The following is a 20,427-nucleotide window of genomic DNA, read 5'->3' as shown; positions in this document are numbered from 1 at the left end:
AAAATTAAGGGAAAAAGTAAACGGTTTTTTTTTTTTATTTTTTCAAGAAAAGTTTTCAATCGAACTTTTTTAAATTTTCAAAATTTGTTTCCTCGATTTTTATATATTTATATAGTGTTAGAAATTCTCTACAAAATAAATTTCAAAAAAGGAAAAAATATATATTTCTCCTTTCAAAAATAACTGAATTCAAAGATAAACTTTTTACTCTTAATCTAATTTACTCTATACATCGTCTATAAATTTCAAAAACAAGCTAATTTGTCTGGTAATACAAAGTGAATTCACTAAAAAAGGTTTTTAGTAACTGTATATTGTCACCGAAAAACTTTCTTATGTCTAAAACGCATATCAATGGCTGCAATCTGCAATCGACTAACTTCATGTTATGCAGTTTTATAGAAAAGTAAAAAAACTTCATAAAAAATAAGTTATTTACGATATCTTTATTCCAAATTTCCATTTGGTGATTTTTTTATTTTTTAAACGCAGTTAACTGAAAAATATGAAGAAAAAAAAATGATTATATACCTGATTCATAGTTTTTTTTACCGAATGTTAGTGACCTGAGCATAACATATCAATGAATTACTCAACAAAACGTAGTTTTTACATTTTTTCCACTAAAACCGGAAGAAAAAGACTAATAAAGTTTAATCAAATGATAACACCAAACATGATTAAAATCAAAGATACTTTAGCGTCTCCTGTCGCTTTTCCTAATAATCTAATAGATTTATAGTGTGATGAGGGAGAATTAAATTAAAAACAATGATCGGAAAAGACGTACACAAGATGGCTCATTAACTCTTCATATAAATAAATGATAAAGCAAAAAGAATTAAGTTAAAATTAACAACTGTTAAAAGATTTACACACGGAGCTTATTCAACCTGCCATAAAAATAAATGAGAAAGCGAAAAGAAGAAAAGTTAAAAACAACGACCGGGAGAAGACTTACACACAATGACTAATCAACCTATCAGGTAAGTAAATGATAATACGGAAAGAAAAAAAGTTAAAAACTACTGGGAAAAGACGTAAACACGAAGACTCGTCTAGCGGCCATATAAACAAATGATGAATAGGTATCGCAACGGAAAAACAACGAAAAACTATAAAAAAACTCAACAAAAAAAAAGAGTTTTACAGTAGGGAGACGGATAGACGGAGAGAAGAGGAGAGGAAGACAGGGTTTTAAAGATAAGTAAAAGAGAGAGTTTTTAAAAAAGTCTGAAGTACAATTCTAAAGAGAGAGAACTTTTGTGATTGAAAAACATTGGATAAACAAGAAGTTTTGTAAGTGAACAAAAGAGAAAAAGAAGAACAAACTTTTGATAATAAGAAGAAGTAAGGAATTAAACAAAAGTCAAAAGAAATATTAATCAAATAAAGAAGAAGTAGAGATATTCGTATGAAAAAGAAGAAGAACAAAAAGAGGAATACTTAATAAAAAAAAAACCGTATCTAACACTACAAGTAGAGCAAAAGAGTATTTCTTTATATTTTATAAACGTAATGAATAAGAGTGCAAACCATTACACACTAATAGAACGCTTATTAAGTAATATTGTATCATAGAATATACTGCGGATGGTAAATATAAAATTAACCTTTTAACGATTGAACCTTACCCATTTTTAAACAAACTATCGACACACGAGCAACCTCGACTCAACCTGCACATTTACCTTTCACATAACCCTAGAACCCAAAGCTCCCTAAATGCTTAGCCTTAACACATCCTTAACGCTTCATAATTCTAAAACCAATAATAAACATTAAATATTTATTAAAAAAGCCGCCCTCAAATTGATTCAAACTTATGGAAAAATGTACACAACATGTCAAGAATGCAATGGAATAATTATTAATAATACTGTAACATTTCATATATAAATACACACACATACACACACACACACACACACACACACACACACACACACACACACACACACACACACACACACACATATACACACACACACAAACTAATGTTTACATTTTTAGAAGACCAAACGATCTCAGTAAATGTGTATCTAATAACTTCGAATCTTCTGAAGAGTCCTCTGAAAAATGTATTAAAAAAGAAGTAAAAAAAAGAAATTGTATTAACCTATTCAGTTTATGTAAACGTTATATAGTTTTAAAGGCTGTATAAATTTAAATACCCCATGATTTTTACTAGAAGTATCTACACAAACAAAAAATGGATATATACTTCATAAGCATATTATATTGCAGATTAAAGCATAAACATTCATGAAATGTAATCAATAAAACCAGAAATCGTTATGGTTAACTTCATTCTTAACCTTCGTAAATTTTTTTCGTGAATATGTAAATCTTGTAAATATGTAAAGATTTTTTTTTTTAAATATCGAAAACTACTATTTAAATTCTGATGACTCAATTGTCAAATGAGTTATAGTTCTCAATTTTCTATATCTTGGATGAAAGAAATGTTTTGAAATAAAAACAACAGATAAGCAGACTGTTCGGTCAACTTCAAAAAACACCTTTTTTCAGACTGTTCGCTCAACTTTTGTAACGCAGTAGCTCTTTGTAACTATTTCCATTTACAAACTGTCGAAAAAGCTATTGCTGTGAAGTTCACCTTCAGGATCACCCTGTGGTAAAGTAATAAATTATATTATAAAATAGCCGAAATATTCCTCAGAAACAATGTATAGTTGAATCTAACGTATATCTTTAACGAGTTAGTTGATTTGCTAATACTATTAATGATTTCTGAAGGGTATACACGTTTTCAGAAGTAGCATAGATAAGGGTAAGGGAAGCAAAATTGAGACACAAGTACTAGCTGAACGTCCAAAAGGGACACAAAATCATGTAATAAAATTAATAATAAAATTAATAATAATAATAATAATAATAATAATAATAACAATAATAATAACAATAATAGTAATAATGATAATAATAATGATAATAATAATAATAATAAAAGTAATAATAATAATAATAATAATAATAACAACAACAGCAACAACAACAACAACAACAACAACAACAACAATAATATTAATAATAATAATTATAATAATAATAATAATAATAATAATAATAATAATAATAATAATAATAATAATAATAATAATAATAATAATAATAATAATAATAATAATAATAATAATAATAATAATAATAATAATAGTAATAATAATAATAGTAATAATAGTAATAACGATAATAATAATAATGATGATGATGATGATGATAATGATGATGATGATGATGATGATGATGATGATGATGATGATGATGATGATGATGATGATGATGATGATGATGATGATGATGATGATGATGATGATGATGATGATGATGATGATGATGATGATGATGATGATGATGATGATGATGATGATGATGATGATGATGATGATGATGATGATAAAATGAATGAAAATAATAAAACTTGATTGAATGTTAACAATCATGTTTTACAAAATAAAAAATATGACAAATAATTCTTCGTGTTTTTACGCAGAAGAGTTTGCAAATAATTATTTTACTATTATATTCTACTCAATCATCTATAAAATTCATTAATATTTCTTGTTTTTGTTTGTTTGTTTGTTTGTTTTTTTAAAAAAATCCATTGCAATGTAGATCAACCATTATTCTCCACGATTTTTGCGTGTAACTTAGAACTTTATTTTTTGGAAGAATGGTTCTGAAATCTAAATGGGCGAGGGGAGATTGCTTGAAATTATTTTATTGCGCAATAGTTATTAGCAATTTAATTATAAATAGTTCACTTTAAGTAGCTATATAGTACATATATGTTCTTCAAATAAGTCATTGCCAATTATTCTATGTGATACAAAAAAATTGTGATTCGGATAGAAAAAAAAGGTTTTAATTTTAACAAAGGAATGTATTTGGAAGTGCTAATTAAGCTATATTTACTTAATAAGTTATTTAAACAATACTGAAATCCCAATATTGTTGAGTTTTGATTGTTAGCACTCTAAAAAAAAAATTTAGTCGAATATACTCTTACTCAAGATTGATACCCCTTTCTATTCTCATACTTCATTACCCATTTCTATTCCTTTCTATTCTCATACTTCATTACCCATTTCTATTCCTTTCTATTCTCATACTTCATTACCCATTTCTATTCCTTTCTATTCTCATACTTCATTACCCATTTCTATTCCTTTAAGCGCTTTTCACAAACTACGGCTGTGGGAATCCGTATTTTTATGATTAATTTCCCTTCGATCGGCTTTTACTTGATTGCTGTTCTCCGGTTTAGATGTTTTTTTTTTAGGGGGCCCTCCGAAAGGTTGTCGGATGCTAGTTGTATAATTTTGAGATTTTTGAGTATTTCTTAAGCCATTCTTAGAAATTAATTTTCTTGATGTTTTTTTTTTTGGTTACCTGTGTCAAACCATAATCTTGATAACAGCAACCTTAAAATTACTTATCGCATTATAAACTGTTATAATAGATTGTTGTCAAGAATTTTAAAGTTACTTAACACACTTATAATCGCTATAATAAATTGTTCTCAATAACTTTTTTAGATTCTAACACAGATATTGACCACAATAAAGTAATAGAAATGATAAAACTTACAGGTTTAAAACCGTGTTTACGCGTTCACTGCCGACTACGAGTATATTCGTAGTATACTCGTAGTACTGGTCCGTTTCAAAACTGCCGATAATGTGTATACTTTAAGACTATTGTGGTAAGTACGTACGCACACGAAAAATAGTTCGGCAACGAACGTCATAACTAAAACTAACTCCATTAAATTTACTTCTTTTATCATGCCATTTTTTTGTTTTATACTTTTTCTGAAACCTCGTCAGAGATTGGCTCTTGCTTTATTTGGATCAACGATAAACTAACGAATCTGCAAAATTGAAATTTTACATGAGTTTAACATTTGATTTTAAATATTACGGAAAGTTTATCAAGAGATGAACTACCGGAGATTTAAAACAAGTTGTTACACGGTTGTTGTGTAGAGGAACTGCATATATTTTTAACAAAACATAAAATAGAATTTGCTCTAAACAAAAAAAAATATTCACGGTAAATATCATGTTCGATGACAGGAAGAAGCTTCCTCGATGCTTATTAAAGGTTTCTTTAAAGCATTTTTCGCCGAATCTTTTCTTGACTTCATCCAGTATAATCTGAAGAAATTAAAAGTAAGATATGCATTTACCAAGTGAAAGATTTTCTAGACGCTTTAAAAGTTAAAATTAAATGATAGTAAGTCAAATTAGTCAACCAATAAGATGGTAAGTCTACAATTTTTTTTATTTAAAAAAAAACTACAACTTACAGAGTTGATATCAAAGGTATCAGCAAAAAAAGAGCGGGTATAAAGAAAAAATATCCTGGATAACCACTATTATTCATCCGAGTGTAAATATAGCTGTAGAACAAATTAACTGATATACCGAGGGCTTGCTCGAGGCTTCCCAATACAGAAAACATTGAACCTTGAGAAAAAACCTTGACATTACGTATCAAACAGCAAAATGTCTGGAGAATAAGAATAGATATTGTTCTAACAAAGCTAATAATAATAATAAATACTGAAAACAGAAGCAGTAGCAATAGTAACAATATATTGGCAATAATAACAGAAAAAATCTTAGTAGTATTAGGAGTACCTCGGCTCGATGCCACGACCGCTTGTGAAAGCAAGGAGCGGAAAATAGGCATATACATTAAGGAAAATGATTTAAATAGTAAACCTAGAAATCAACAAACATAATAAAATATGAACCAAGCCGAAGATATGACAAATATTACCTGTAGTAAAACAAAATATAGTAAACAAAATATAGTAAAAAAAAAATAAAGCACTTTAATACCTGTATATAAAATATTTTTGGTCTGTGTAAATCCAAGTAAAATAAAATGGGCGGAACCACAGAGGCAAGAGATCAGGGCAACGACTGGTTCAGGGAAGAGCTTCATCCCAACTTTAATACCAAGAGTACTTCCAATTGATACGCCAATCAACAGGGTGCCAATATAATACCCAGCTTCTGATGCGGAAAAGCATAAAGGTGAATCAAGTAAATACAACATTAAGTAAGCCAGGAGTGGCATTGTTATACAGTAGCCGAACAAAAGCGTTGTTATTGAGAGAAAAATGAGCCAAGTTTTCCCACATTGATTGGTCAAAGTTATGCATATAGTCTTTGGTACGGCTAATAAACTTTTCACCCCAAAGTTTCTTTTTCCGACGCTAGAAATGTCTTCATTTAAAGAATCTTTAGTTATAAGCAATACCCAAAAAAATGACAGACAACTCAAACTTGATATGAAAAGCTGAATGATTATAAATGAAAACTTAGAGATCAGCGGACCGCTAGAAAAGTACACTCCAGCAAATGCAAAAAGCACTATTGATTCGATGATGGCTTGAAAAGAAAGATAATCTTTTTATTTAGAAGATAATTAATTAAAAAATAACCCCATATATATATATATATATACATTAAAAAAATATTTCTACAAGTGCAGTTGAGCAAAGTTGGTGAAAACTTATAATTTAAACAAAGTGCTAGTAATAAATCCATATAAATATGAGTAAGTGCATACTAGTATTAGAAAATAACACATTTTCTTACCGAACCTCATTGGTAATTCGTTCTTCTTAGTCAAATCTATGATATATGTTGTCACAGCCATAAACATACACGAGAAAGAACCGCCAAACCCATCCACAAATGCCCCTATGTAAATATACTTCACATGAAGGTTTTTTACAACCGTAATTGTAGTAACTGTTAAGTAGATAGTTGTCATGGCTGAGGTTAACAACATCAATGGTTTTCTTCCAATTATGTCGGATATTGAGCCGTAAAAAAATAAAGTGAAAATACTGGGGATTGATTGGCAGAGCGTTAACCCAGCATTAAATGAAGCTGCTTGACTTTGAACCTAGTTTGAAAGTAAATTCCACGACACGGTTATCATTTAATGATGATCATTGGTGCCCTTACGTTTTACTAATGATTTATTTTAATTATGATGGTAGTTATGGCGATTACGGAGACTATTGCGATTATAAATTGATCATGTGGAAGATAACAAAGAATGGCAGAACTGATGTCATATAGCAGAACTCTTGTCTAGCAGTGATGAACCCAGTGCGTATACAAGACCAACGGGAAGTTTTAAGACTGTATAGTTGTATTATTATTAGATAATACTTGTGCAAAAATCATTTTTTGTATCATATAGACATTATTTGCAACTCATTATTTGTCAAAATAGATGAAAAATTGATATACCCACACTAGGTGCATCACTGTTAGGTCAAGAGTTTTCAAATTTAGAGCGAAATATCAAATTTTCATGTTCATTAGTAACTTTAATTGTAACTGAAAAACTACGGTATTAACTTCTTTAAGTATGCAATTGCATTTTCTGAGAAAAGTACAATTTTACAGGGCGCCCCTTAACATTTACATAAATTTATTCTGTCAAAAAATACAAGAGAATGACGTTTAAAGTTTACAACAATTTAAACTAATACAAGATTTAAATTTTATTTCAGTTTGGATAGCGTCACTGAAAAGACTTGAAACCTCTCTGTTAGGATTTCTTGGTCCAAATAGAGATCTTGTCCATCTTCTTCCACAAACCAGATTCACTGTTTTTTACGTTTTTGAGAGCCTTGTAAATTTTGGCGCGGCTCGATCCATCACTTACAGGGTGGACAGTCTTTGCTTTTTTTTCACAGATTATTAATCGTTTTTTATTCTGACTTCTTTTTCAGTATTTCGCTCTTTCATTTTGAACGAATTTTTAACTGAAAACTTAATTTTTCACAAAATAACGTAACAAATGAAGGAAGGCGTTTTACGCAAATTGATTTCTTTTCAAAGTCTTAAATTTATATGATTAATGGTACAGTTTTTTTCCTGTAATTAATTTTATTATTCAAAATATAGTTTATTACAATCATTAAAATTGTTAAAAAACATTTAACTTAAAGTTACACTAAAATAAAAATACAAACTTAATGTAATTGAAAGAGGAATTTTATTTTTTTTAAAGTAAAACTTTAAAATCTTGTAAAAAATAATCGGTGAAAATCCTTCTTTGTTGAACTTTTCTTAGGGAAAAATGCACAGGCCAACAATAAAAAAAACTTTTTCAAAAATTTTACCTAATTCCGGCGGTGTTCGGTGCGCTAGTTCCGAAAAATAGTAATAAGTTTTATCACCCATCACTTTCTCACATTTTAACATTTAAAAACATATATATATGCAATGTTCAAAATGTAAAAAAATATTTTTAATCATTCAAGCGTTATAGGGTTGGCACCTAAATCAATTGCTAATTGGTCGGTAGTTTTGATAAATGGAGCAGCTGTTTGTTTACTTCCAGTTAATATACCCCGCATTGCAGTGTTTAACAAATGTGTATTTAGTTTACACTAAACATGACTAATCGTGGTTGTAAAAACTCTCCTAACGCTTTCTGTTATATGTGTGATGATTGTGAAAAAAAATCAAAAAAACATTTTTGACCTTCTAAAAAAAGTATACTATGCATATTTTGGTGTATAAATCGGTAATTAAGACAAATGTTGGGCTGCTCATAAAGTATTTTATGTTTATGTTAAGAATCTTTAGAAATGGCACAAGAAAGAGAAGAAATCTTTTAAATTTGCAGAACTCATGGTATGGAGACAGCAAAAAAAAAACTATTCAAACAATTTTTATTTTTGCAGCATTAATGTTTCTGGATATAGCTGCAATGATAAGTAAGTAATTGTCTATTCTAGCCTTACTTCAACTGATGTGTCTTAAAACACGGATTAGGATTTCCTGTTCTTGAGCGCTTCAGTCTGTTGATGACATTTTACATTCAAGTTTCGAATTTATTGAAAGTTAACTGAATACTGATGAGCTTTAATGTTCTTCAGAAAACTTAAATCAACAGTTGTTTACCCAAGCTGAATGATTTAGTGATGATTTTAGTTTGATTTAGGAAAAAGCAGAACTGTTTAGTTCTAGACTAATATATGAGTTTTGACAAAGTTGTGCAAACCCATCGTGACTTTTTTTTTTAAATACCTGGGTCATGTGAGTGAAAAGAAAGCGGAACGGTTTCATCCGGAGATAAAAGAGATGGACAAACGATAACAGGAACAGTGGAATATCAATATGATGGATGATTAATGTTGGTCACTTCATAGAAAACAACAAAATACATTACATCGGAGAAAAAGCTTTATAGAGAAAAGGGATAAAAAATATATCAAAATAGTTATTTGTATTGTTGTAATTTAATATTTTCGTTAGTAAAAACTGTGACCTAATAAAAAAAAAAACTGTGATTTTTTAATTTTTATGTATCAAATTTTTCCTATATTGAAATATAGAATCGATGACTTATTGTGAGAGAATTATGGGGAGTATAAAAACTGATACGAAATACGTTTTCAGCACCCAAAAATGCATAAGATTTAGGTTTGCCATTTAGGAATGCCATTGGCTTAAAAGTTTTAATAAATTTCTTTTTCTTTTTTTTTCTTTTTTTTTTTTTTTTGTTAGGCTTGTGTTCTTAGAACATCCGCAAATTAATGCTGTTGCTAAGATACAGACAGACTTGCACTAAAGTTACGCAAAACAAAATAAAACAAAAACATTTCTTATAATTGCTCAACCAAAGTACCGGAACCGATTGCAAAATGGGAGCAATTTTTGATTATATCTTTAATGGTTTAAATGATGATTGAAAACAATAAGTTTAAAATGTCAAATAAAAAAAAAAAAATGTTTTTAGAGAAGCAACTAAGACTTCCACAAAACTACTTACTAATTTTTGAAGGATTTTTTCAGTTTTGTTATGGTCACTTTCGATGCATGAATCTGTCTGAGTCTCATTAAGATTACGAAGACCATACTCTGCACTGTACCAGCTGTATATGTATTCTTGGAGCACAGGGTATTGAAGCAAAATGGAAGATGAATATAGGAAAAGCACTGGTTCAATTGTGTATCTTAACCTTGACATCGCAATAGGTTTTGTTTAAAGCAACCTCGAACACTTGTTATCTGTAAAATATAAGGAACATTAACTTGTTTCGGTTATCATTTGAAAACAAGACCTGATGGTCACCACAGATAATGTATTTTGTTTTTTAATGTACAGTTTAACAGTTTAACGAAAACATTACTTATTTGTCATTGTAGCAGGCAGGAGATATTAGCTGGGACTCCATAAACTGCTATAAAAACAATAGTAGCCTCACTTTGTTAGTTTTTCCCGATAGCAGTTTTGTTGATGTTTGATTCAATGTTTTTTCAGTTGTTTGTATTATTTCTTATCTTTTGCTTTGAAGCGATAAATTCTGCATGTACAATAAATTTCTACAACAAACAATGAAAATCTTAATACAATGTTATTTGGTATAATAGGCTTAACTACGTCTAACATCTATTTAACAATGGGTTATTAACAATTTGATCAAACAAGAAAAACGTCGTGCGCCGGTTTCATCAAAATAAAATGATAGCGTTAACTAAATACGTTTAAGAGTACATATATATTTCAGCATTGAATTTTTGCGTATACTTCTAATTTGAGCAAAAAAGCGAAGTCTATGAAAATTAACTCTCTGTTTTATTCTTACTGCTGAAGTAATGGTTTTATGCATTTTTCTATTTATCTAATTGGACTTGATATTAAAGTTACTGATATTACTAATATTATCTGAAGCAATTTCTTAAATCTTTTTATTTTTGTTTAAGCAAGTCATAAAGAGCAATTGAAGATCCTAAAAGTTTAAAACATTGTTGAAAAATTACTGACGCTGGAACCGCAGTTCCATAGAGCACAAGCTGCATGATGCTTTTTGAAAGCAAATATTCAGCCTTTCTATGAAAGAACTTAGACTTAGAACTTTTCAAAGTTCGACTAAAGACTTAACCATTCATTTTACAGTACTGTCTTTTGAGAAACTTTACGGTTATATAAGGGTAAAACCGCGGATTTGATTAAAAAAACCTTTATAACATTGTAAGTTGTTAAAAGCAGTAAAAAAAATAACGACTAAAAGCAGTTTTACTCGAGTGCGCATCTATTAATTTTTAAAAGGACGTGTAAAACATGCAGAATAAAGTAGATACTTATTGAAATGAAAATATTTGAAAAGAATTAGAGGAAATTTGCTTTATATTGAAAAATAAAATAACCATTTTTATTTTAAACAGTTTAAAAATTTTAAATATAATATCGTTTACAGAATAAGTACACTAAATGATACCTTTTTGTTACCAAACTTTCGCTACTGTTGAAATAATCATTCATTCATTACTATCTCCTATGTTGTTTAGAAACTACTGTGGTAATTTAACAAAGCAGCCATTCTGGCCAATCACAAAAAAGAGTAGAACAGACGTCAATCCAGTACACATGAATGACATCAATTGAAGACAGATGACAACAATAAACGATTCCGAAAGTGGTCTTCTATGAGTTTAAAAATCTTCCATGTAAATATTAGTTACTTTTTTGAGTCTTCCAGCGGTTTGAATTAAAAATGTCACAGCTAGTTATTTTTATAACAGTACGAGGAACTGGGCCGATGATGTACATGAACGTCAAGAAATATCTTGATTTTCGTGTTTGTTATTTTTCTTGCTCTGAATGAGTAGCATTCGGAGCATTAAATCATCCTCTTATCAGATTTAAAAAAGCCTTCTTTCTTCATAGTTTTAATAACTGTTACTTCTGAATACTAGAAAACGCCCGAAAAAAGGAATGTGGCAGCCATGTTGCAACGACATTTAAACTTTTTTAACAGTATCATAATCGAAATAATTTTCCAATTGAGATTTCAAGATTAACTTTTAGATAAAGCTACATCATGTGGTTTTGACAGGATTTCTTGTAGATGAAGAGTTTCAAGGGTGCATTTGTAGGAAAAAAACGACGGTTTATTTACATAGTGCATAAAAACACTGTTCTCTAAAACTAATGGAGCTCTAAAAAAAAAATCCCTTTTTAAATTAAAAACCTTTAACAGATATCTCATTTCCTACTAATGGAATATTTTCTTATTTTGTTTTCAGTTTTATGATCTTTTAATTGTTTTTTTTTTGCGTATATAAAAATACAGTAATAGCAAGACAATTGCTAGTACTAGATATAATAGCGTTTTCAAATAAAAAATCACGGATGCTGGAACTACACAAAGTGATTTATAATAAAAATGTCAAGTTTATGTAGAAAATGTCAATAGCGGTTATGAATTGATTAGTTGATAAAATATAATACAAAAGAAGTTGTTGAAACTGATGATTTTTAGTCGGACGACCGAAGAAAGTTGCTTCTCGTACTTTTCGGGTTGTATAATTATCGTATAGCAAAAAACCGGGAAAAAATGTCGGCGAAGAACCGAGAAGCATGTTTGGAGGAGTTTTTTAAAGGTTCACTGAAATTGGACGGTAGAACAATTGAGACGAACAAAATAGTCAGATAAGTCGAAGTTTCATCTGAAAAGTTTAGAGAGAAAACAAAATGTGACCTAATAATAGTGCTAAACAATTGTTTTAATCATTTACCAACTGTAAACGATTAAAACTAATGTTTAACACTATTAGAACCGTATTTGCGCAATCGTAATCACTATTAAACCGTAAACGTAATCCTATTGGGACTTTAGGGAAACACTTTGGTAATAAAGTACATTTGCATGGTAGGTTCAGAAATGCTGAAGAATCGTATCAAAAACTTCAATCTGCCTGGTGACAAATAAAAAGTTTCAAATTGACATACTTATCAAGTCTGTGCCTCATAAATGTACTGTGGTTGTTAAAAACAATGGACTTGCCATCAATTACTGACCTGATATGCTTTTGATATTCTTAAAGGTCCTTTTATTTTAGAGTTGAAATAGTAATATATTTTTTCTATCGTAATTTTTTTTTTTGTTAAATTGCTGTGACAATAGATATCTATCTTGAATAGAATAGATGCTTAGCTTATACTTTATCTAAATTTTTTGTATTGATATTAAAATAATAGACATCGTACAATAATGCTTTTATAAGTTGGAATATTTATCTCAGGTTATTTTTCCCTTTAACCAGCAATCCAATCAAATGTCAGCCGCAACCATTATAAGTTTGTGGTTTTAAATAGCGATTTCTTGAAATTGAGTCAAATAGATTTAAGATTTACTTTGTTGTTTTTGTATTAAGGAGCAAACATAGTGAAAACTAAAAAATGGCATTTTAGCAAATTTTTTGGATAAGTTTTTAATATATTATCTTTTTTATTGAAAAAAGAAGCCAAAATTATCAGGTAGAGAAAAAAAAAAAACACTCTCGTGGTGGATGAATTTCGATATTATTTGGGGAAAAAAGATGAAAAAATTTCTTGCGTTCAACTTAAAACCGCTATTGTTTATAAGAAAGAACCTGAAAAGGCATTGGCGTCCTTAGGAAAGATGGGGGTGAGATTTCACAAATATATAAAGGTAAAACGTCCATTTGTAAAAAATATATTTTTTAACAAAACCAACAAATAAATCTTTACATTAAAATACTGCTTGCATTTTATTTGTTGATAGTTTTAGCCACAACATTTGGAAAACAAGGAGTATACTGCATACTTACTTCGTCTTACTTATAAATGTTCCAAAGTGAACCCGCTCACAGGACTTTAAAAATATATGAAGACTCCACGGGAAGAAACGGCAGGGTCACACTTATTCATTTTAAGATAAGTCATTAGTAAACTTTTAAACCTATATAAGTTTCGAATTTTTAGGAAAATTTAGAAAAACTTTAAATATGCATCAAATCGTTTATTTGATTTGAATTCAAATACTAAATATGCTATGATGGTTAGTAAAGCTAGAAAGTGTAAAAAGTCAAAATTTTCAAAATGTGACCCTGCCGTTTCTTCCCGTGGAGTCTTCATATAGATTTAAGACCATTTTGGCAAATAATCAGGTTAAAATGATTGCCTTCCGATAACTGTTAATAAAACGTTTATAGAGGTTTTCGGTGGTCAAGTAAACTATATTAGTATCAATGCAGAAAAGATGCTTAAAAGAATATCAGAAAGCATGTGTTACGTTCAGATATTTTACTTCGCACCGCAAATTAACTTTTAACTTAAATAAGTTTATTGAACCTCGATTATTACTTTTCGATTTATTTTTATACTAAAATTAAAACGAACGATGAAAAAACTCATTTTAGTTGCTCGGTGTTAGTCATTAGTAACTAATTGACTTACACCAAGCTCATATTTAACAGAATGATGCATGGTAATTATAAATATTGACTTAACTAAAAATATATTTTTTTTGACTTACACCATTCTGATTCTCACCAGCTCAAATAATGCTTTGTGCTTTTTTTTTTTTTTTTTTTTTTTTTCGTTTTTTGAATTTTTGTAAATTTAGTTGAAAAATGAAGAAGTGGTCAAAAAGCTGCAACTTAGAATACATAGATTCATACGAATAATAAAAAAAAAAGAAAACGCTTGTTCTACAGCCTAGTTTTTATTCATCTAAATCACTTAATGTCGCAATAGTTTTAATTCATGACAATGTTTTAATTTTATTCATTTGTTGCAGCGCTTGAATATTTTCAAATATGAAAGGATTAATTTATAAAACTATAAATTATGTAATAAACATTTCATTAAGTGACTAAAAAGTATAAAAAGTTAAGATTAAATAAAATTTAGTAAAATTTTTCTCAACTTTTTTTATTACAAAACAAACTTTTTTTACCAAAAAAAAAACATGTCGATGAAACCTAAAAAAAACCCTACCCATGGGTTTTTTCCAAAATTGATTTTAATTCTAACTTTTCTATTTATGTATTTGACATTTTCTTTATTAAAGGTTTAAGTTCGGTGTCTTCAGATGCATTCTGTGTTTTGACCCAGTAAATTCTAAAAATCATTCAAACTTAAAATAGTTTGTAACAAATATATTGTAACATATCTATAATATCATTAGAAAAAAAAAAAAAAAAAACCATGTAAGTTGTTTAAATGTATAACAAAAAGTAGACTAGTTCTGGTCATTCTCCAAGACGACGTTAAGGAATCCAACGAGGTAAACCAATCTCTGTTCCAAAACATTTCATCGTTACAGCGCTCTAAATAGCGTCTGTAATAAAAGGAGCGTCTAGAACTAGTTTAAAATTACGACTTTCCCAAAGTTAAATTGTTTAACCAGAAAACAAATGTTTAATCTTCTAAATTTAATAGCCGAAGGTTGTCTCTAAAGGTCTGAATAGATCTGGAGAGTCTAGCAAATAAAACTTATAAAAAAAATTTAAACTAATACTTACATTGTGAGGACTGTTGGGATAGTAAGAATGATTGGAGGGATAAAGAAGAAATAGCCAGCGTATCCGGCGATATTGATACGAGTGTATGCATAGTTATAAAATATCATCATCAGTAGGCTGCATAACTGTTCCAAACAGATCAATATCGAGAAAATAGAACCTTAATAGTTTAATAAAAAAATAAGCCGTTATTGAATTAACATTTATTAAAAGCAGAAGTCGAACCACCAGAAGTCACCAACAGTAATAAAAGCAACTGTAAATGATTATTGATAAGAAAGCTAACGCTAAAAACTCTGCAGCAATACAAAGTTTGACTCAACTTGCAAAAACTATTTGCAAGTTTAGTCAATACTCGCGACACTTTTCATGAAAAACCTATCGGAAATAAATTTTCGAAAAGCATAAAAAACTTTTACAGTTGAAATAAACAACATAAATGGTCGTTTCCTCTAAACTATAAAAGGAAGGATGATTGACAAACCATTAAATAAACCATTCGCATACCTTGACTTGATTCATCTGTAGCTTTTGATAGTATAGAACGAAAGACGGGTGCATATAGCATCGAAAATGCCTTGAAAGCCAACCCTGACAAAGTTTGAATAAATAGCACATATCTTTTTAAAACAACATTTTACGAGCTGAACAATTATTCAGCACTTTCTAGTTTGAAAAACAATTCAAATAAACTATCCCTATCAAGTTTTCAACTGTATAAAAGGGCATATGACGGGCGTTTTACGAGCTTAACAATTAAAACTTATGTAAAGGTATACGACGGGTGTTTAACAAGTTTAAAAATTATTCTTTATATAAATGGTATATGACGGGTGTTTTTCAAAAGTTTACCTGCGTATAAAAAGTTTTTGCCTTGTTTTTCTGATAAAGCCAAGAAGATAAAATACGAGCAGTTGCAAAAATATGCAATAAGCGATAACGCTGGTCCTGAAAAGATCTTCAATCCGATTTTTATTCCCAATGCCATTCCTACAGCAGCGACCAGCAGCAGTGTACTTACGTAATAACCAATCGATATTGCAGTAAAGCAAAAGGGATAACTTAGAAAATACAACGTCAGTATGTTTAAATGTGACATAGATGAGCTATTAGCAATTAGCATAGTTGCCATTGAAAGATAGATAATCCACCTTTTTTTATGTTTTTTAGTAAATGCACTCCATAAAGTATTAGGTACGGAAATAACTTGTTTTAGATGAAATCTCTCCTTTTTGATACCAGGTTTGTTTACATTCAAAGATTCTTTTAAAATTAACAAAGTCCACAAAAGCGCTACACAACTTAAACTTGAAATCAAAAATTGACAAGCGAAGAACGAATAACTTGTGATCAAATAACCACTAGAGAAGTACGTACCAGCAAGAGCAATAAGAAGAATTGATTCGTTGATTGCTAGTGCGAAAAAAGTAATATATAGTTTGAAAAATTTATAAATATTTACAAAGTTTCAAGTAAACAATAAACATCGTTAGAAATATATATTTTACATAAAGACTAAGTATATTCCCTACGATAACTCAGACGTTAAATTTCCGTTCCTTAATTTTTACCCTAAATAACCCCAATATTCATTCAGTCGAACTATTAACATGTTTTTATATTTTTTAACATTACATTTTATTGTATAATGTTCAAAAGTCAGATAATAGAAAATTCGTCATGCAGGTGGAAACAGATTTTTCCTCTACCAATATAAGTGCTAGTTGATGACAACGCGCTGAAGTTGTAAATGGAGAAGTTAATAAGAATTATGCTAAATATACAAACAATCCTTTATTAAGATAAAACTTGACGTTTTGAAGAATTTATTCCCTTTACAGTGTTAAATAAGATACAAGCAAAAACATTTATTTTTGCATCTTTTATTTTTTATTTCAGCAGTATTAAATTAATTCAGTTAGCGGTCTTTAACTCACTTATAGCTAACTTACGCCACTTTATATAACTTGACATAACCTCGGACAATTATTTTAGCAAGGAGATGGGTGACCAAGGTAATTCTGTGAAATCGATTAAATATGCTATTAAAATTAAGGTATTGATTACACAGGCTGGTGATAAAAAAAAAAGTTTGTAACGTTTTTGCCAGATTCATTTTTTTTTTTTCGTAATGGTGTGTCCGAGTGTAATAGCTAAGAAATTGTACCACCTGCCATTTTTTTATTTTTGAATTTGCGGAATCATTTTTCTACTTTTTGCACATGTGCTTTAACTATGGTAAAAGTGGATTGTAAAAACTTTATATACAGATTTTGTTACATTTTGTGGAGAGTTTTTACTTTGTGGAAACTTTGTTATATTTCGTAGAGTTTTAACATAAAAAAATCTATTAAGTTAAATAAATTCTGTAATTTGCAGTATATCCTATTTGCATTCTTAAATAGAGACGAGGCTACTTTTTAGAGAACGGTAAGTGATGCAAAAAAAAATGGTGCTAGATACTGATTTAGCGACTAAAAGTATATAAAGTTCAGTATCATTAGTTTAGAATGTATTCACAACATTTTTTTTGTTGACCTGCGTTACCAAAAACTTTCTTCATTTAGGTCTCTCAAAAAAACTAATTTAACGTTATTTTATACGTTGTCAACTTTAATAAAGTTAACGTTCAACATGCCTCCTCAATGGGGGTGTTTAAGTAATGGGAAAAAATGACTTAAGTAATTTTAAGGAATTGTAATTTTTTTCTAAACAATCAAATATTATATACATTTTAGTGTTGTGGTTCAATGATGTTCTCAACTCAGTAATAAAAAGCCCAGTAGCACTGAAGCATCTTTCTGGTTCAACTGATGATGGTGGTAAAGACTTTAAAGTGAAATCTTTTGAAGATTTTTTTTTTTTCAGATAGTCATTTGATCCTTCAACTAAACCATTTCTTTTTTTTTTTATGTAAGCCAAAATGTTTAAGAAAATATTTTTCATTATTTAATAAGAGTTTTGGGGTACAAAATGGTCAACCCCTTCAGCTTTTTTTTTTTCTTTTTTTGGAAAGGTTCTGTTATTTAGGCGTTATGCTCGATTGTAGATTTATCTTTAGGATCATAAAAAAGACGTGAATAAACATCTCTTGCTACAATTGGAAGTAACTTTTTTTTCATTTGGTGAAATCTAAATATTTTATAAGGATCATTTGGTGCCTCTAAATATTTTATAAGGCCTGTAGTTTCAACATTTTTTTTCTTTCGGTATTTCTTTTCATCGTTGATTCAAAATAAGTATCCGATATTGTTGTATTTTGATCTTTTAATTTTGTTAAAACAAGTTCAGAAGTTTTTCAGCTCCTAAAAGAACAGTTATCTTTTTTACAAAAGGGCATTAGCACCAGCCTCAAAGAAAAGAGGTATAAATAGTTTTGTGTGGTTAATCTTATGAATTACCACAAAAAACTATCGATACCTCTTTTTTGTTAAGGAATGTTGATGCTGTTTGGGTTGTTAACGGTTTAACATTGTTTTAAGGTACTCGTTAAATTGTCAGAGTAAATTTGCAGTTAATCTTAATTAATCGTTTGTAGTTAATCTTAAGTTTAATCTTAAGTTTAATCTTAAGTTTAATCTTAAGATTAAACATAGAATTAATCTTAACTTAATCTTATTTTAATCCTTATTAATCTTAAGTTAATCTTAAATTAATCTTAGGCTAATCTTAAATTATTCTTTGTTAACCTTACCGAGTCTAAGCGTCAAACCATCTTTCGTTGCAATATCTGCAATATAAGCTGTCATTCCTATGAACATTCCAGGCAAGGAGCCTCCAATACCATCCAAAAACGCTGAAAACCAAATATATTTAACATCAAAGTTCATTTTTATGATAACAACTGTTATCGCCGATGAAACTGATGTCATTGCTGTTGTGAATATCATAACTGGTTTCCTACCAATCATATCTGATAAAGATCCATATAATAACAGAGTAATTACGCAGGGTATTGATTGGCATAACGACTGTAAGGAGAAAAATGAAGACGACATCTTTTGAACCTGAATTAAACATAAAAAGAACAAACTTCATATTTGTATCCATATTTGCGAAGCACGAGAGTCAAAGGTTATTATTTTTACAACTTGTACTTTACTCAAAAAATATATAGTAAACTTAAATTTTGTATATTTAAAGAAATGAATCTTGTTTTTTGTATATTTAAAGAAAATAAACCTTGTATCATTATTCAAATAACAAAAAATAGTGAGAAGCTAAAAATATGGGGAAGGGGAAAGACTTTACTTTCTATTGCATTCTGGATGCTCTTTTAATAGTCAGAAAAAGTACCGACAAAAAAAGCAACTTATTAGTTAATCAGTGAGACAAGATATTGTTTTTTTAGACACAAATTTCCATTTAATTTATTAAGTAAATTTCTCAAATAACCCACTTGCTTCTGTAGGCTCTTTTCGGTCGTGTTATAGCCGCTATAGGCGCAAGAACTTGACTGTCTTTCGACATGGAATTCGAGTCCGTACTCAGCACTATACCATTTGTAAACATACTGCTGAAGAACAGGATAATGTAACAAAACTGAAGAAAAGTAAAAAAATGATATCGGCTCGACAATATATCTAAATGCCATCATTTTCAGCTATGCCAACTGCTTTGGTGACAAGACAAATAATTAGTTTAATTCATTCACAATTACATCTTTAACTGCTTCATTAGAAGGTAAAACAACTTACATATCGTTGTATCATATGCGTTTAATAAAACTCATGAAAACTTTTACAAGAAAAATAGTAGATTAGGAAACGGGAAAGTTTGTATACGCTTGTCGTCCGCTGATTGTTTGAGAAGACCTATTTACTTTAAAAACACAAACTGTTCTTAATGTAAATTCATGAAGTTATTGTGTAGTTGTTGCATATTGTTGCATGTAATTGGACACTTGTATAATGCGTATTGTCGCGGAGAAGAAAGCAATTGTTTTATATTACATAACTTGTAAGTGCACAGATTATGTAATACTTTCAATTTAGCTTTCAATTTATTATGAGAAAATAAATTAAAAATAAAAAAGGTTGGACGGGCGGAGAAGGAAGGACGAAAAATATTGCTCCTTTTT

General features: G+C 29.2%; 2 protein-coding genes across 10 annotated transcripts; both read right to left on the bottom strand.

Moving 5' to 3' along the window:
• Positions 1–2,396: 2,396 nt before the first annotated feature.
• On the bottom strand, positions 2,397–11,444 carry LOC145192136 (lysosomal proton-coupled steroid conjugate and bile acid symporter SLC46A3-like). 8 transcript variants are annotated; one of them, XR_016453664.1, is made up of 10 exons: positions 11,294–11,444; positions 10,205–10,397; positions 9,844–10,082; positions 6,639–6,743; positions 5,874–6,428; positions 5,670–5,753; positions 5,336–5,495; positions 5,079–5,183; positions 4,615–4,897; positions 2,397–2,633 (listed from the first exon to the last, which is right to left on the bottom strand). XR_016453664.1 is itself a non-coding variant. In XM_090091489.1 (9 exons), exons 4-8 carry the CDS (start codon positions 6,703–6,705, stop codon positions 5,087–5,089), a joined length of 963 nt encoding a protein of 320 aa, XP_089947615.1. In that variant the 5' UTR covers positions 6,706–6,743; positions 9,844–10,082; positions 10,280–10,397; positions 11,294–11,444; the 3' UTR covers positions 4,791–4,897; positions 5,079–5,086. The 8 variants fall into 8 exon arrangements, 5 of the variants coding, with proteins under 5 accessions (XP_089947615.1, XP_089947612.1, XP_089947602.1 ...); XR_016453660.1 differs by having other exon boundaries at positions 6,639–6,951; positions 11,294–11,433; XM_090091489.1 differs by lacking the exon at positions 2,397–2,633 and having other exon boundaries at positions 4,791–4,897; positions 10,280–10,397.
• A 3,088-nt stretch (positions 11,445–14,532) lies between these two features.
• Positions 14,533–20,259, bottom strand: LOC149894708 (proton-coupled folate transporter-like). 2 transcript variants are annotated; one of them, XM_090094058.1, is made up of 7 exons: positions 20,045–20,191; positions 19,747–19,889; positions 19,042–19,354; positions 16,200–16,760; positions 15,855–15,938; positions 15,348–15,507; positions 14,533–14,943 (listed from the first exon to the last, which is right to left on the bottom strand). In XM_090094058.1, the coding sequence occupies exons 3-7, from the start codon at positions 19,343–19,345 to the stop codon at positions 14,865–14,867; spliced, it is 1,188 nt and encodes a 395-aa protein (XP_089950184.1). In that variant the 5' UTR covers positions 19,346–19,354; positions 19,747–19,889; positions 20,045–20,191; the 3' UTR covers positions 14,533–14,864. The 2 variants fall into 2 exon arrangements, with proteins under 2 accessions (XP_089950184.1, XP_089950178.1); XM_090094052.1 differs by having other exon boundaries at positions 19,747–20,259.
• Between the last annotated feature and the right edge of the window lie 168 nt (positions 20,260–20,427).

The sequence above is a fragment of the Hydra viridissima genome, unplaced genomic scaffold (assembly GCF_058129835.1).
Source record: "Hydra viridissima isolate aposymbiotic clone 2 unplaced genomic scaffold, HvirCarnegie_v1 scaffold_1, whole genome shotgun sequence".
Taxonomy (NCBI): domain Eukaryota; kingdom Metazoa; phylum Cnidaria; class Hydrozoa; order Anthoathecata; family Hydridae; genus Hydra; species Hydra viridissima.
This window is presented reverse-complemented; position numbering and strand designations above follow the sequence as displayed.